Genomic DNA, 18098 nt, shown 5'->3' on the forward strand with positions numbered 1-18098 from the left:
TCAAAATGGTTGACGAAGTCATCTGCAGAGAGGGAGGAGGGGGGGGAGGAGGATTCAGGAGGGAGGAGAAGGTGGCAAAGAGCTTCCTAGGGTTAGAGGCAGATGCTTGGACTTTAGAGTGGTAGAAAGTGGCTTTAGCAGCAGAGACAGAAGAGGAAAATGTAGAGAGGAGGGAGTGAAAGGATGCCAGGTCCGCAGGGAGGCGAGTTTTCCTCCATTTCCGCTCGGCTGCCCGGAGCCCTGTTCTGTGAGCTCGCAATGAGTCGTCGAGCCACGGAGCAGGAGGGGAGGACCGAGCCGGCCTGGAGGATAGGGGACATAGAGAATCAAGGGATGCAGAAAGGGAGGAGAGGAGGGTTGAGGAGGCAGAATCAGGAGATAGGTTGGAGAAGGTTTGAGCAGAGGGAAGAGATGATAGGATGGAAGAGGAGAGAGTAGCGGGGGAGAGAGAGCGAAGATTGGGACGGCGCGATACCATCCGAGTAGGGACAGTGTGGGAAGTGTTGGATGAGAGCAAGAGGGAAAAGGATACAAGGTAGTGGTCGGAGACTTGGAGGGGAGTTGCAGTGAGGTTAGTGGAAGAACAGCATCTAGTAAAGATGAGGTCGAGCGTATTGCCTGCCTTGTGAGTAGAGGGGGAAGGTGAGAGGGTGAGGTCAAAGAGGAGAGGAGTGGAAAGAAGGAGGCAGAGAGGAATGAGTCAAAGGTAGACGTGGGGAGGTTAAAGTCGCCCAGAACTGTGAGAGGTGAGCCATCCTCAGGAAAGGAGCTTATCAAGGCATCAAGCTCATTGATGAACTCTCCGAGGGAACCTGGAGGGCGATAAATGATAAGGATGTTAAGCTTGAAAGGGCTGGTAACTGTGACAGCATGGAATTCAAAGGAGGCGATAGACAGATGGGTAAGGGGAGAAAGAGAGAATGACCACTTGGGAGAGATGAGGATCCCGGTGCCACCACCCCCGCTGACCAGAAGCTCTCGGGTGTGCGAGAACACGTGGGCGGACGAAGAGAGAGCAGTAGGAGTAGCAGTGTTATCTGTGGTGATCCATGTTTCCGTCAGTGCCAAGAAGTCGAGGGACTGGAGGGAGGCATAGGCTGAGATGAACTCTGCCTTGTTGGCCGCAGATCGGCAGTTCCAGAGGCTACCGGAGACCTGGAACTCCACGTGGGTCGTGCGCTGGGACCACCAGATTAGAGTGGCGCGGCCACGCGGTGTGGAGCGTTTGTATGGTCTGTGCAGAGAGGAGAGAACAGGGATAGACAGACACATAGTTGACAGGCTACAGAAGAGGCTACGCTAATGCAAAGGAGATTGGAATGACAAATGGACTACACGTCTCGAATGTTCAGAAAGTTAAGCTTACGTAGCAGGAATCTTATTGACTAAAATAATTCAAATGATACAGTACTGCTGAAGTAGGCTAGCTGGCAGTGGCTGCGTTGTTGTTGTTCTATCTCTCTATAGTGCTGTTTCTTGTATTATGGTCTCTTGTTTCTTTAGAGGTTTCACTTTGTTGTCCTTTTTCTTTTCCTTTTTCTTCTGTCCTTATTTTGTCTTCCTTTCTTCTGTTAACTAGATATTTTTTGTACGGCACAAACAGATCTGGGACCAGGCTAATAGAGACTCACTGGAATACTCAAACCCCCAATCACCCTAAGATAGTGACTGGAGAAATCCAGCGGCGACATTTTTCCAATATTGACCTTGCACTTCAGCCCATCTGTTTCCAGGAATTCAAACCGCTCTTGTAATCTATGTCCTGTTTTGTTGTCCCACTTACTTCTAGTGATAAGCAAATATATCAGAGTTATGGAGGATGCATGGGATGGCTCATTGGCTCAGATTCACCTCCATATTGTTTTTCTCTATCTATAGATTCCAAGTCCAAGTCAGCCTCCTTGAAAGGCCATCTGCCATCTTTGACCAGCAGGAGTCTTTCAGCAACAGTAAGGAGACTTCCTTATTTTATCCCTGTCTTCACTTTTCTCAAGTATCCTTAAACTTCTAAATGTTCTGTCTCCGGCTCCCCTGCTATGCTGCTTCTTAACAATTTAACGTCACATAATAATTGCTCAAGTGCTCTACTCTACTTTGTTCCAAGTGGTTTCCTTGCTTGAATGCTGGCTGCAGCTGACTTGAACACTGACTGACCCCCTGCTTTGTAGTTCAGCCTCCAGATCTCCTTTATAGTTGAAATCTGACCTTGTCCCCTAGGGATATTACATTAACCTGATTTACTAAGCTCCAACGAAACAACGCGCATCAAATAAACAACACACATAAAAGGAACAACGGGCCTGTGTTTTATGTTTATTTTTTTCTTTACTTCTGAAAATAACAGGGCAACACGTGCAAACACTTAAACACTCACAGTGTAAGTAAATCTGTCCGGGATATGTCGTAGTGGTGTTAGTAAAGGGCATGCACAGCCTCCTCCCTCCCCCTTAATGGAGTGCGTTGTTGTTGTTGCATCTGCAGGGAGATGACAGGTCATCAGGAAAGGCAAGCGGACAAGACCCGTCGCTCCCTACGGAAAAGAGAAAACCGAAAAAGATTAATATAGATGAAGCTGAAGGTAAATCATCCCCCTCTCTTTCTACCCTGTGGTGGCTTCTCTGAGCTTTGCTTCGCTGCGTCACCAACACCATCTCTTTGGCAGCATTAAAAGGAGCCTTCAACCTTCACAGTTATATCTCAGTGCAGCGTGGGGCTGTGTACCGTACACGTTAAACGAACTAATCCTCTTTTTATCTGACCTGTTTCCTTGTTCTTGGGGAGGGTTTTAGGAATAGGAAGTAACTTTCTCTCTCTTTAGAATTCTTCGAGCTCCTGAGCCGGGCACAGAGCAGCCGGAGAAATGCCCAGAGAGGCCTCCTGAACAAAGAGGACCTGGAGTTACCTGACTTCCTGCGGTTAACCACCTGCTCCCCCTCCACTGCCTCCCTAGACGCGACTTGCTCCACCCCCACCTCCATCAAACAGGGCCAGGGGGCAGGCAGGGTGAACGGGGTGGGCGGCACCCCCGCCCGCGGTCCCCTCAACGCCAGCCTGCGCTCCGAGAGCCTGGACTCCTCCCTCAGCAGCGCCAATGGACACTCCCACTCCGCTGCGGGGCGCAGGGCACTGCCCCCAGCTCGCCACCCCATACCCACCTTCGGCGCCACCCTCTCCCCCATCCCCCGCCTCTTGGAGGCTAGAGGCCCGGGCCTCAGAACGCTGGAGGAAGACACCCATGCTGACCTGACCCTGGTGGGAGAGGGGGACATCAACAGCCCCAACAGCACCCTTCTGCCCCCTCGCCGGTGCCGCTGTCCTACGAGGGCAGCCTGCCCGAGGCTAACTTCACCCCTCCTACGCCCTGCGCCCAAACCTCCCAGGATGGATGTGGGAATGGCCAGTCCAGCTCAGGTATTTCCACATTGTGACTATGCATTAGCGTGTTGATGTGTGTGTGTGTGTATGTGTTTGTGTATGTGTGAGAAACGGAGAGTGTGTGATCGTGTGTGTCTGAAGGTGACCTGATTTCCAATGACAACTCATTTTATACTGACTTCAATGCACTTTATGTACAACTGCTCTCTCAGTTGTACCCCAATCATTTTGACTCATTTGAATACTTTCTAATGAACATAGATAGCATTGTTTGTGGTCACTTTCAATAGTAAGTTGAGTTCAATTGTAAATAGTGATGTATATATTTAGAAATGAATGACATTTACATTCGCATACCACTGAACTGATGGGGTTTACAACCTAACTGAGATTTGAGGTGATAGTCAACCATAGAAAGTTTCGTATTGTTGTACCACAGAGTATATGAGTATATGATATATATATATATATGAGGATACAGATTTGACCAAGGTGAATAAACTCTCATTATACATTCATAATGCTTTAATGGTCAAAATGACAATTTTCATTACAATCCATGAAAAATAGTCCTACTATAATTTGACAGCAACCAATTGTAGCAAGCTACAATTACCATGCAGGTGTGAATTGTTTGGTTTGATTGATTGTAATAGAAAACCTGAAAGATTGCCATGAGTCACAGCCAGCATTCATGTCAATCCATAAAAGCTCTATGCTTGCATTGTGAGTTTATAATTGGTGTGTAGTTCTCTGCCCAGTACACAGCTACTGACAAGATAAAACGTAACCAAAGAGTTATGAAATTGTTATTTGAGCAGATGATCATATACCTGTACATTGTATTATTTGTATTGAATTATTTGAATTGAAAAGCTGTATTTTTTTCCATCCCATCCTCTAATGCAATGCAATTCAACAATGCCAATAAGTATTTCACTCTGGTTTTAAAATTCAATGAAATATATAGAGAAAGAAAACTAAAATTGTTTTTTTTCTTCACAAAATTGTGATAATTATAGACAGTGATGATAGAGCTAGTTTAACATGAACGGTAATCATTGTTGAATTGCATGTCACACTCTGTCTGGAATCATCCTCTCCCTCTGTGGATGCCTGTTGTAGATAATCATGAAAATTAATTCTGTATCTGTGTTTGATTAGATCTAATAAATGTTAGACCTGGAATCACATCGTCTGTCTTTTTACAAGTTTGTAATCTCAAATTCAGTTACCACTCCATGTCTCCCCTTCACCAACTTTCCCCAACACGACCTATATCTCTTTCATTTAGTTTGTCTTCCACCTCCTTCTCCCTGTCCTGTTCTTGCATGCTAGCTACTTTGTCTGTGCTCTTCTGAGAAGGTTGTGTCGTCTGTGTCTGGGTAATTCAGATTTTTTGGTTGTGTTTGTGTTTAATTCTGATTGTTTTGTCTGTGTGAGGGGGTCATTCGGTGTTGTGTTTGTGTGTAATTCTGATTGTTTTGTCTGTGTGAGAGGGTCATTCGGTGTTGTGTTTGTGTGTAATTCTGATTGTTTTGTCTGTGTGAGAGGGTCATTCGGTGTTGTGTTTGTGTGTAATTCTGATTGTTATGTCTGTGTGAGGGGGTCATTCGGTGTTGTGTTTGTGTGTAATTCTGATTGTTTTGTCTTTCTAAGGGATTGCAACATTTCTGTAACTTTCCCAAAATCCCCAGGTTTTCCAGAACTCCTGGTTGGAAGATTATTTCCTCTTGATTCCAGGAATCTTCCAACCAGGATTTCTGAGGGAAAAAATGCATTTACTGTAATGTACCTCATCTAATGTATAATGCTTTTAGTATGAGCCGTGTATATCTGTATCACTCCTGGATTTTCATTTCCCATACCCCCTACCCACTGGTCAGTTTCTCGTTCTCCACTATATACAGTAGGACCTTTAAGTGAGGTTGATAGTTGTGGTGAGCCAGAGAAGTTGGTGAATGCAGTCAACTAACTCCTGATAATTGCAGTTTTAGAGTTTCCAATGATTTTGCATGCTCTGATTGAATGCACGCTACCACAACAGTCCCAAATGAATCTAGTTTTGCCTGTTATCATTCACTATCTAATGTCTATCTCTATTGGGATGGGTTAGTCTGTCAAAACAGAATGAGCAGTGATGGGAGTCGATCACAATCACCAGCATTATTATCTGCAACTGGTAGTTTGCCATGACGCAGAGTCAGTGTTAGCCAGTTTATCTGTGTGCTTTTACCGTAGTCTAGGTGTCTCACTGGTGTTCAAACACCTATTAGAATAATAACAACACACTTTGAAATCCCAATTTAAACGTGAGCCTTATCCAGCTGTGCTGGTTGAAGAACTGTACAGCTAAAAAAATCTGTCAAGAAGCAAGACAGCTAGAATTACATAAGGTGTTTACATGTCTCAGCTCATCTATTTAGTATGTATTAGGATCCCATTAGCTGTTTCCAGGGCAGCAGCAACTCTTCCTGGGTTCAAACAGGATTTAAACAATTATATTAAAACAAAACAACAGCCTACGTCATAAATAAAACAATACATCATACAGGACATTATTACTTTCTAATTACAAATGTACAATACTACAATACAGCAATATTACAATGTGTTTGTGGTAGAGTGTCTGTGTGTGTGTGTGTGTGTGTATCTCTTTACTGTCCGTGTTTTGAGGTGAGGTTTTATCCCCAAAAAATTGAACTGCTCACTTGAATTACTACGTAGAGGCATGTAGTCACGCCTCTACGTAGTACTGTGCACTTTCCCAGAGTATGTTCTGGACATGGGGACTGTGAAGAGAACCCTGGTGGTATGCCTTGTGCTGTATGTATGGGTGTCTGAGTTGTGTGTTAGCGGTTTGAATAGACAGTTCGGTGATTTCAACGTGTCAATACCTCTCACAAAGACAAGTAGTGATGCAGTCAATCCCTCCTCTACTTTGATTCAGGAGAGATTGACATGCATGTTATTGATATTAGCCCTCAGTGTACATTTAAGGGCCAGCCATGCTGCTCTGTTCTGGGCCAACTGTAATTTGCCTATGCACTTCTTTGTGTCACTTGACCACATAACTGGGCAGTAGTCCAGGTGTGTTTTGTGGATTATGATGTCAAGAAAGCAGAGCAACAACCTATATGTTTTGACTTATATGTTTTTTTTTTACCATGTCAGTTTACAATCAAGCGTTATACCCAGCAGTCTCCTAAACTTGCTCAATTGCCACTTTATCATTACAAGATTTAGATGAGGTTAGGGATTAGCTAATTTTTTGTCCCAAATAAAATTATTTTCGTTTTTTATATATATCTAGCTTATTACTAGCCACCCATTCTAAAACTGACTGCAGCTCTTTGTTAAGTGTTGCAGTGATTTCACTTGCTGTGGTAGCTGACGTATATAATGTTGAGTCATCAGCGTACATAAACACACAGGCTTTACTTAATGCTAGTGGTAGGTCATTAGTAAAAATTGAAAAAAGTAAGGGGCCAAGATGGCTACCTTGAGGTATGCCAAACTATACCTGGTTTATGTTAGAGAGGCTTCCATTAAAGAACACCCTCTGTGTTCTGTTAGACAGGAAACTCTTGAAACATGATATGGCAGAGGATATAAAGCAAAAAAGTGTTTTCAGCATCTGACCTGGGTTCAAATAGAATTAATTTAGTTTCAAATACTTAAGCATGTGCTTGATGAAACTTGTCTGACGCAATGGAACCATTGGAATAGTCCCCAAAGTGCAAAACAATGGAATAGTCTTCTGAAGTGCATCCATCTAGCACTCCAGGCAGGCTCAATCAAAACATTGAAATATTTGAATGAAAATAAATTAGGTTTAACCGATGCCTGCAGCTCAAAGGGTGGCACACTTCAAAGTCCGTCACTCCGGAGGACACGACGTGTCTAGCCCTGACCTTTTCTAAATGGCTCTGTCAATAGATATCTGTAAGGTGATATGTGTACACAGGATGATACGAGTGGGTAGAATAAGACTCACAGAGTCTCTCTCTGCTCGTCTTTTCTGGTTACTAAGCGCATCAGTCAGATTCTGCCACATTGGGAACCATGGTAACAGGTCCGCCTTGCATCAGTTGACTGTGCTGCTACAGAGAGAAACTGTTGCTATTTTTGTGTGTGGGGGGGGGTTGTTCTGTCTCTGTCATTTTCTCTCGCTCTCACTCTCACTCACTGCCCGCTCCAAGCTAAACAGAAAGTCCCTGCATGTAAATGTGTATCATTTTTATTCTTTATTATGCATGCAGTATTTATGTTCTGTTCTTTACCTGTGCCTTGCAGAATGCTCTTGCTTGCACGACAGCCAGTATGCATCTGTATGCACGACAGCCAGTATGCATCTGTATGCACGACAGCCAGTATGCATCTGTATGCATGACAGCCAGTATGCATCTGTATGCACGACAGCCAGTATGCATCTGTATGCACGACAGCCAGTATGCATCTGTATGCACGACAGCCAGTATGCATCTGTATGCATGACAGCCAGTACGCATCTGTCTGCATGGAGGAACGCGGCATGCACACAATTAGTGACAGTACATCTGAAAGGTAACATCTTTCTGTCACATTATGATGGCCTGGAATGAATGACCTTTGAAGACAAATTGACACATCATCAGAGGGAAATAATTGTATGTAGTGCATCAGGCACATTTCTGAGTAAACTCAAATAATTAGATGTTGTATCATTACTTTACATATAAATGCAATCATCTCACACTCAATCGAACTACTGATTGACTACAGTCAATCAAACTACTGTCTTCTTAATAATCAGTGGGATGAGTAGAAATGAAATCATTCCTCTGTTAGTTTATGTTATGGCTACTGTCAAGACTACCATTCTCTGCTGGAGAAAGTGTTTTCCGCAGGTTAACAGACACCATATTTTACAAACCAAAGGATTCATCTAACTAGGAGCCAAGGGTTTATGTTCACTGGGGTTTACGTATAAGAGTGGAATGGAGTTCACCTCCACTTTGGCTTAGATGTTAATGAACTAATATCTGTTCAAATGTTGGGCTCCCGAGTGGCACAGTGGTCTAAGACACTGCATCTCAGTGCAAGAACCAGGTACACAAATATTAATATCTGTTAGTACCTGGTTCGTATCCAGGCTGCATCACATCTGGCCGTGATTGGGGGTCCCATAGGGCGGTGCACAATTAGCCCAGCTTTGCCTGGGTTTGGCCTGGGTAGTCCGTCATTGTAAATAACAATTTGTTCTTAACTGACTTGCCTAGTTAAATAAAGGTTAAAGAAAATAGGATGAAAAAGCTAGTGATGTTCTCGTACAAACACAGAAACCCCAGCTGTAACTCAAACATATGTCCCAGTTAAAGCAACCTCTTCCAGCTGTTACCGACTACAGGTAGGCCCTAATATTTGTGTTTGTAAACTGAAGGGTTTTGACAAATGTAACTAATGACAATAAGGGTGGTTTTGGGTAGACTGGTCCCAGATCTGTCATCTCCTCCTATAACCTGGTCCCAGATATGTGGTCTCCTCCTATAACCTGATCCCAGATCTGTTGTCTCCCCCTATAACCTGATCCCAGACCAGTTTGTGCTCTTGCCAAGTCCATTCCTGTCATTGTCCAGCCAAACACGCTTGCATGACAATGAGTGTGACAGGGAGTTGGCATGATAGCATCAACAGACTGGCACTCAGACAGAGAGATTATGGGGTCAGCTCCTATAGGATATCCCAATTCAATCCCCGACTACAGCATTAATGTAAACTTATGTTGAAAAACCAAACACAGGTCTGCTAGGGTCACTCCCACCTAACATTTGAAATATCAATCAATTTGACCTCATGAGTGTGTTCTGTTGAGATACATTTACCGTTATAATAACTGAAATATACTGTATAATCTGATAGATATCTTAATTATGTGTTTCCTTTCCATGTCAAATCAAATGATGGTTGTGCAGCTGGTCCGATAAACATGTATTGGTCATTATTTGTTTAATTAATTTTTTGGCCACTAGAGGGCAACAGTATATAGTATAACTGTTCCTCCACCACCATTTAAGGCAATAACCTCATCTACCATACTTGGGTGTTCGAGGATGAGCTCAAACCTGTTCAGTTTTCTAGTCATAGTAAAGAACCAATGCATAACATTTGACACCGTGGTTTGGTTATCATATTTTTACTGTATTTATCATAGCAAGTGCATTTTTTTAAAGGACCCGTAAGTAAGCATTTCACTGTTAGTCTACACCTGTTGTTTATGAAGCATATGACAAAAACATTTTGATTTGATTTGTATAGTGATTGGTCCTGATTCTATGACTTTGTGACATCATTGGCCTCTCACATAAACTTTGCATAAATGGGACTTATTTGTCATTGCCCATATCCAGAATTTAGAACAGCTTTTATACTTTCAAATGCAATCAACCACTTAGGCACAGGGCTTAGCGTTCATCCCACTGCACCATAACAACAAAATGAAAAGGTGACAATCGTAATACTGCCAAAACCCTGTGAGGATTGTGTGCCTGAGGGACGTGGTGGCTTTCATCTTGCTTTAGATTTCACTGGCTGCATCCTGAATGGCAACCTATTCTCCATATAGTGCCCTGGTCAAAAGTATTCCACTATGTAGGGAACATTGGGAAGCAGTCTGGCTGACACACCTGAAAGCTGGATACGGCTGACCCTCAGTCTGTCTTATCATCAATCTGGCAGTAACCAGGGGGCCTTGGGGCTGATCTCAGCCAGTCTGAGCTGTGCGGCTGGTTCTGTTCCAAACTGGCCCTGGGGAGAGCTGGTCTGTCTGGGCTAGTGTGGTGCCCTAGGACATTGACAGAAGACACCTGACAGACAGCCAGCAGGCTCATGTTAAGAGCAGTGCTAAGACAAGAATTACACCTCTTAGCTCAATTCCTTAATTAGAGCTAGACGTTTATTCCAAACCACTTCAATCGCTCAATATACTTACTTATAATTCTCATTGTAATAATTTGATGTCGACTATTATTTGAAGTAGCTTCATGAGACAATTTTGAGCACATCAACTTTTTAAGTAGGCCCAAGCTTGGCAAAGAGGTTGCTGTGTGTGTTCAGCTGTGAGAATGGGAACGACGCGGAGGTTGTGTTTATAATACTGCATCTATTCTGTGAATCAGAGGCGTAGGAGCTCAGAGGGTGTATGTGTTGGAGTCACCTAGACCTCTTGTTTAAGGGCCACAGGAGGAATGAGGAGAAGTATTACTCATTGGAACTGTAATATCACAGTTACAGATGTAGCATCATCATTTGTTTCACTACTGGATTGGTTTCATCTTTCATCTTCTCGCTCTTGAACCCTCACTTCCTACTTTGTAGGAACATTCTCAGCAACAAAAGAGTGATCAAATTCAGATCCTACATCTGTAGCTTTGGACTCGACTCGCACTCTCTCAGGATCATAGAGAAGTGTTACAGCGGAACTGAATGAGTCAGCGCGCTCTAGAACCAATTGTTCTAATGTGATGTCTCATTACGTACACTGGCTTCAGTGCATATATTCTTTCTCCATCTGTGATAGTCACTCTTGTCAACACTTGTCAAGATAAAAATACAGCAAAACAAACTCACTGAAATGTACCATGGCCATAGTGACACAGCTCCATTCTGACTACAGACTTCAATCTGGATCTAAAAATGCACCTTTGATAAAGTTATGTATTATGTACCTCTGTTTGACAGTGTATCAATATCAATGCAACACTCATATCAATGCAACACTCATCAATGCAACACTACTCAGTTTTTGCACAAGTGCCACGTTTGGTTGACATCCAACACGTCTAGACCATAGTAGTTTAGCACGGTACACAGTGGACCTAATGAATAACCAGTAAGTTAAACAGTGTCAGTTTGTTCTTTTGAAGCTAAGCAGACAAGCTGAAAGGCATGCATAGCCCTTGTTATGGTTGAGATGGTTTCATGTTGTTAAATCATAGGGCACAAGTATCTGAACTGGTCCTGGACCAGAAGCCATCAAGCCAAAATACTCTGAGCCTGATGCTTTGTCACCTACGGGTCACTGCTCTGAGATCAGCTAAATGGACATACTGCATTTCAAGGGTCAGAGCTCCATCATAATGGAGACGGAAAAAGCTCTTCCGGAGGGTTTCTTAAAAGGTTGTGTCTGGATTTTCTCCCCTCCCCCTTGGTTCCGCTGTTCAATCTTTTTGTTCTCTACCATCAAAAAAGGGCGTATGTCAAGACAACCCACTGGGGACAGATGACAATTCAGCATCTATTCCACGTTGGTTCAATGTTATTTAATTTAAATGAAGTTGACTCAACCAGTGTTTGCTCAGTGGAAAAGCACTGGTGGCCCTATGACTCTGTTTTACACTGATTATAACATGGATGATCAGATCCTCTGAAAGACTTTGTATATTAGACAAGGGAGGTGTTAGACAAGTCATACCACATGCACTGCAGTAAACCGTCAGTGAATCAATAGCAACAGTTTTGGGGAAGCTACCCTAAATGAAAACATAGTTTACTTCAATGAAGTTACTTTGAAAAAGTAGTCCACTACATCCAAACTACTTTGTGAAAAATTGTCATCTGAATTGTCATCGACAATTGTCATCTTACAAACTGCAAGTACAGTTTACTTTGGGCTCATATGTTAACAGAATGTAATTTAGCCTATTAAACTAAAAAACTATTTGTTTCAAGTGACAATGTATTATTGTGTCGTCTATGTATCACTTATGTATTATTTTCTTGGTAGTGTTTAGTTCAGTAGTTAGTTAAACCGCTACATGCCTAGAAAGTTGTTATCTACTGAAAACACTACTAAGATTGGAATTTAGTTCAACTACCACCAAGGAACTGTAAATTGTAGTTCAATTACTAGTTGAACTACATGTAGTTTACTGCTCCCCAACACTGATTAGCAATTATATTCACCAATTTATGGTAGATTGGAGGCCTCAAGGCTGTGGAGTATTGGTACTTATCCTCTTTGTTGACCATTGTGGCAAATACTACAGCTGGAACATAGTTGGAGAATCTCAATTGCATACTCCTCGCGTCCTCTCTCCTCGCCGTCTTCTCAAAACCCATTGGATGGGAAAGCCAGAGGTCCCGCCCCTCTGACCTTCTCCCCCAATGGGTTTTTGAGGAGGTGAGGAGAGAGCACTCTAGGAGAATGCAATTGAGATTCTTCCAATGGCACATCCTTCTATTACTAATTTTCCAATCTCTCCCTTCCTTACCCAGAGAGAAGAAAAAGAGCATGTGCTCTTGACCGCTCCCACAAGAGGGCGCCGTATCTTGGAGCACTCCGCTCTCAGCCTGCCCTACAGGAGGTGATGGATGTGGAGGGAGTGTGTCTAGAGGAGGGGGAGGAGGAGAGGGAGGAGAGAGATAAGGTGAGGGAGGTCACCATCATCCGGGGAGAAGACTCCGAGCTCAGCCTCAGTTTCCAAGGGTATGCCACTGAGCTCCGGCAGTGCCAAAGCCGGATGAAGACCTCCCAGGTGCCCCTCAACGCCCCCGACCAATCAGAAGGGATCCAAGACTCCAACACTGACATGTACAAGGCCACAATCGTGTGAGTTCTGAGGCTGAGCAACCTTCACCAGCACTTTCCAAGCTTGAGTCACTGTTTGTTCAAACAGGAACTTACTTGACAAACAAGGGACTTTAACCGCAAAAAGCTATTGATATTCACTCCAGAACTGATAGAATGTATAATAATTGTTTTGGTGATATATATTGTATTATTTAACATTACTCTGGTGTGTGTTTAGTGGGTATACATGAAAAGAAAATGAATTGCCAGTTCAGATTGATGAACAATTTTGTAATAACCTACTGTTTGGGAATTTATCTAGGGATTGGCGACCTTGTTTGCTGATACTGCAGGTACTGCAAGGCAGGGGATATGGAACTTAACCTCTTTCAGCTGGATGAGAAGATAGGATTCACAAATTGTAGGAACACGAGAAACTCCTCGCAACTCTAGTACATTTTACTGTATTATTCTAGTCGGCAGGTAGCCTAGTGGTTAGAGCGTTGGGCCAGTAACCGAAAGGTTGCTCGATTGAATCCCCGCGCTGACAAGGTAAACATCTGTTGTTCTGCCCCTGAACAAGGCAGTTAACCCAGTGTTCCTAGGCTGTCATTGTAAATAAGAATTTGTTCTTAACTGACTTGCCTAGTTAAATAAAGGTACAAATATATATATATATATATATATATATATATTCCACGCTTTTATTGGGAACAATATATGATCCATCTTCATATCTGTAAATGTACCATTCCAGTATTATGATTGCCTTCATGTTTGGTTGTTGTTCAAATTCCACCCAATAAACATGCCTACCTTTATAATTCCAGAATGGAAGCCTCTTGTCGTTAGTCATTTTGATTTCTGTATGGTAACGAGTCATATATTGAAGGATTAAATTAAAGGGGCAACCTGGGATTTCAAACAGCCCCACCTGATGGGGGTATGTTAGACGAACTAAACTCACGAGGCATTTCTAAGTTATATTATTCAAGAATATTATTCAAGAATCAATGGCTACAGTCGTGGCCAAACGTTTTGAGAATGACACAAATATTAATTTTCACAAAGTCTGCTGCCTCAGTGTCTTTAGATATTTTTGTCAGATGTTACTATGGAATACTTGTCACGTTCTTTCAAAATCAAACCCAGAAGCAGACCAGGACAAGGAGAGTAAGAAGGTGAGTATTTATTTACAAGTGAATGGGTAGATATATCCAGGTGGCGTAGCGGGCAGCGGTGGTGAGTTGATGGGAGTAAATAGGTGGATCCAATGGGGTAGCGGAATCCTCCGACGACCAGGCGGGAATGGGGTAAATGATCCGGGTGAGTAACTGAAGACAGAACAAACGGAGGTAAGTTTAAGGCAAGCAATATGTAAAAACTAACAAAACAAATTCTATCCGACTTGAGGCTGATACTAAGGCACAACATACTGTTCATGGCTAACGATCCGGCAGGGAATGGATGTCAGGTCCGGGCTTATGAAGAGGAGAGATGATGATCAGGACCAGGTGTGCAGATAGCTGATGGGATACAGGTGCGGGTCATCAGAACTCCCAACTGGCTACATTGCCCGGCAACCAGACAGGGTGCGTTCCAGGACGCCGGAAAAAACACTCCAGGACAGAACACAGGCAAAAAACAGACTCAGGAAACGGGATTCGTGACAGTACCCCCTCTCCGACGAACGCCACCGGGCGGACTACCCGGAGCGCCAGGGTGGAGGCGGTAAAAAGTCACGAAGCAGGTCATCGTCAAGGATCTGACGCCGAGGAATCCAACTCCTCTCCTCAGGACCATATCCTTCCCAATCCACTAAATACTGGAACCCTCAACCCCGCCGTCTGGAGTCCATGATGCGGCGCACCGTGTAGACAGGACCACCTCCGATCATCCGAGGAGGAGGAGGACGAGGAGGAGGGGGCAACAGAGGACTGAGGAGAACCGGCTTGAGGCAGGAGACATGAAAGGTGGGATGTACTCTTAGTGTAGCAGGCAACTTGAGTCGGACCACAACAGAATTAATGATCTTCTCCACTACAAACGGACCAATGAACTTCGGTGACAGTTTCCTCGACTCAGTCCGTAGAGGAAGATCCCGTGTAGCCAACCAAACCATATCTCCGACGGTATAAGCGGGGGCAGGAATACGGCGACGATTCGCCTGGATCTGATACCGGTCAGAAACCTTAAGGAGGGCCTTCCTGGCCCGATGCCAGGTGCGGTGGCAACGACGAATGTGGGTCTGGACAGAAGGAACCGAGAGATCCCGCTCCTGAGAAGGAAACAAGGGAGGTTGGTAACCGTACAGGCACTGGAAGGGAGACATCCCAGTGGCAGATGAAGGGAGAGTATTATGGGCATACTCGACCCAGGGCAATTGAGAGGACCAAGAGGTGGGATCAGAGGAAACAAGACAGCGCAGCGTGGACTCCATCTTCTGGTTGGCTCTCTCCGCCTGACCATTAGATTGGGGATGAAATCCAGATGTGAGACTGACTGTAGCTCCAATGGCCAAACAGAAGGATTTCCAGACAGCAGAGGTAAACTGAGGACCACGGTCAGAAACAATGTCACAGGGCAACCCGTGGACCCTGAACACCTCCCTAACCAGGATCTCGGACGTCTCAGTGGCAGAAGGCAGTTTGGAGAGGGGAACAAAGTGGGCAAACTTGCTGAATCTATCCACAATGGTCAGAATAACCGTGTTACCAACAGAAGAGGGCAACCCCGTGACAAAATCCAGGGCCAGATGCGACCAAGGTCGCCGGGGAATAGGTAGGGGGTGAAGAAGCCCAGAGCTGGCCCGATTGGTACTCTTATTCTGCTCACAAACAGGACAAGCGGCAACAAACCTCCGGGTATCTTCTCCCATGGCAGGCCACCAAAATCGTCTGCGCAGTAGCGCCATAGTCCGAGCAACACCAGGGTGACAAGCTATCTTGCTGGCGTGGGACCACTGAAGGACAGCAGAACGAAGCGACTCAGGCACGAACAACCGACCGGGTGGACCGTTACCGGGCCCGGGCTGTGTCCGAAGAGCCGCCATCACCTCCTCCTCAATCCTCCATGTAACGGCTCCCACGACAACGTTCTGGGGAAGAATCGTCTCAGTCTTGGCCCCACTCTCCTCCGTCTTGGAGAACATCCGGGACAGGGCGTCCGCCTTCCCGTTCTTCGACCCAGGTCGGAACGTCAGGGAAAAATTGAAGCGTCCAAAAACAAAGCCCACCGGGCCTGACGGGAGTTGAGACGTTTAGCCGATTGCACGTAAGCCAGATTCTTGTGGTCAGTCCAGACCACAAACGGTTGCTCCGCTCCCTCCAACCAGTGACGCCACTCCTCCAAGGCAAGCTTCACAGCGAGAAGCTCCCGGTTACCCACATCGTAGTTTCTTTCAGCTGGAGAAAGACGACAAGAGTAGAAGGCGCAGGGATGGAGTTTACCGTCAGTGGAGCTACGCTGGGACAGGATGGCGCCCACCCCCACATCAGACGCATCCACCTCCACAACGAACTGACGGGAAGTGTCAGGTTGAGAGAGAATCGGGGCGTTGGTGAATCGGCTCTTCAAATCTAGAAATGCTCGGTCTGCCTCAGGAGACCAACAGAACTTTCTGGTGCAAGATGTCAGTACAGTTAAAGGGGCGGCCACCCGGCTGTAATCACGGATAAACCTCCGATAAAAATTCGCAAACCCCAGGAATCTCTGGAGCTGCAATCTCGTACCGGGCTGGACCCAATCCCGAACCGCCCAAACCTTCTCTTGTTCCATCTTGATCTCTCCCCCGGAGATGATGTACCCGAGGAAGGACGTTGTGTGGGCGTGAAAATCACACTTCTCAGCCTTCACGAACAGACGGTTCTCCAATAACCGCTGCAGGACCTGCTTGACATGCTGAACGTGGCTAGAAAGCTCCTTCGAGAAGATGAGGATATCATCCAGGTAAACGAACACAAAAATACCAATCATATCTCTCAGAACGTCATTCACCATGCTTTGGAACACAGCAGGAGCGTTGGTCAGTCCAAACGGCATCACCTGGTACTCGAAATGTCCCATCGGAGTATTGAACCCAGTCAACCACTCGTCCCCCTCTTTGATCCGAACCAAATGATAAGCATTACGTAAATCAAGCTTCGTAAAAACCGTAGCACCCTGTAAAGAATCGAAAGCCGAGCTCATCAAGGGCAGGGGATACTTGTTCTTGACCGTAATATCATTCAAACCCCGATAATCAATACACGGTCGAAGAGAGCCATCCTTCTTGCTCACAAAAAAAAATCCTGCTCCCAGAGGTGATGACGAGGGCCGAACGAGACCTGCAGCTAGAGACTCCTTGATGTAGGTCTCCAAGCCCTCACGTTCAGGTCGAGAGATACTGTATAACCGTCCCTTGGGAAAGGCAGCTCCAGGAAACAGATTAATCGCACAGTCATAAGGTCGGTGGGGAGGAAGGGACTGAGCCTTCTGTTTACTGAATACTTCACCCAACTCGTGATATGTTTCTGGAACCAGGGACAAATCAGGAGGAGCAGAGTCACTGACCTGACTGGAAACGGCAGGAGAACAGGCAGTCCTAAGGCAGTTAGCATGACAATCAATGCTCCAACTAGTTACCTTACCCGTCACCCAATCAAACGAGGGATTGTGTTCCTTCAGCCAGGGGTAACCAAGAACCAGAGGAACATGGGGCGAGGACAGAATGAAGAAGGAGATAAACTCTGAATGATTCCCCGACAACAATATCTTAACCGGTTCAGTCCTCATAGTGATCCGTGCCAGACTACTGCCGTTCAGAGTGGTTGCTTCAATGGCTTCCGGCAATTGCTCCTTGGAAAGCCCCAGCTGTTCCACCAAGTCGGCATCAATAAAGCTGCCATCGGCACCTGAATCGATAAAAGCGTTCATCTCTAAGCTCTGATCCTTATTCATAAGGGTCGCAGGAAAACGGGGTCTGACAGGATCTTTGAGAGGTTGAAACTGGCTCGCTAAAATTCCTCCCAAAACTAGCGAGCCGGGCAGTTTAACGGGCGCTGTGGACAAGCGGAGATGTAATGTCCCGAGCTACCACAGTAGAGACAGCTGTTGGTCTCACGTCTACGTTGGCGCTCCTCCTTAGTTAGCCCGTGTCGCCCCACTTGCATTGGTTCAGGATCTGGTGGCAAGA

The 18098-nt window shown here is 45.1% G+C and overlaps 1 protein-coding gene across 1 annotated transcript in view; it reads left to right on the plus strand.

The window, feature by feature from the left end:
• The window catches only part of LOC115133596 (regulator of G-protein signaling 12-like), a 72572-nt gene extending 58815 nt beyond the window's left edge, over positions 1 to 13757 (plus strand). The window contains 5 exon segments of the mRNA XM_065021922.1: positions 1879 to 1949; positions 2482 to 2578; positions 2819 to 3298; positions 3301 to 3411; positions 12631 to 13757. Of these exon segments, the coding sequence (XP_064877994.1) occupies positions 1879 to 1949; positions 2482 to 2578; positions 2819 to 3298; positions 3301 to 3411; positions 12631 to 12968 (1097 nt within the window). The 3' untranslated portion in view covers positions 12969 to 13757.
• The last annotated feature ends 4341 nt before the right edge of the window (positions 13758 to 18098 follow it).

This window comes from Oncorhynchus nerka, linkage group LG8 (assembly GCF_034236695.1).
Source record: "Oncorhynchus nerka isolate Pitt River linkage group LG8, Oner_Uvic_2.0, whole genome shotgun sequence".
NCBI classification, from domain to species: Eukaryota; Metazoa; Chordata; class Actinopteri; order Salmoniformes; family Salmonidae; genus Oncorhynchus; species Oncorhynchus nerka.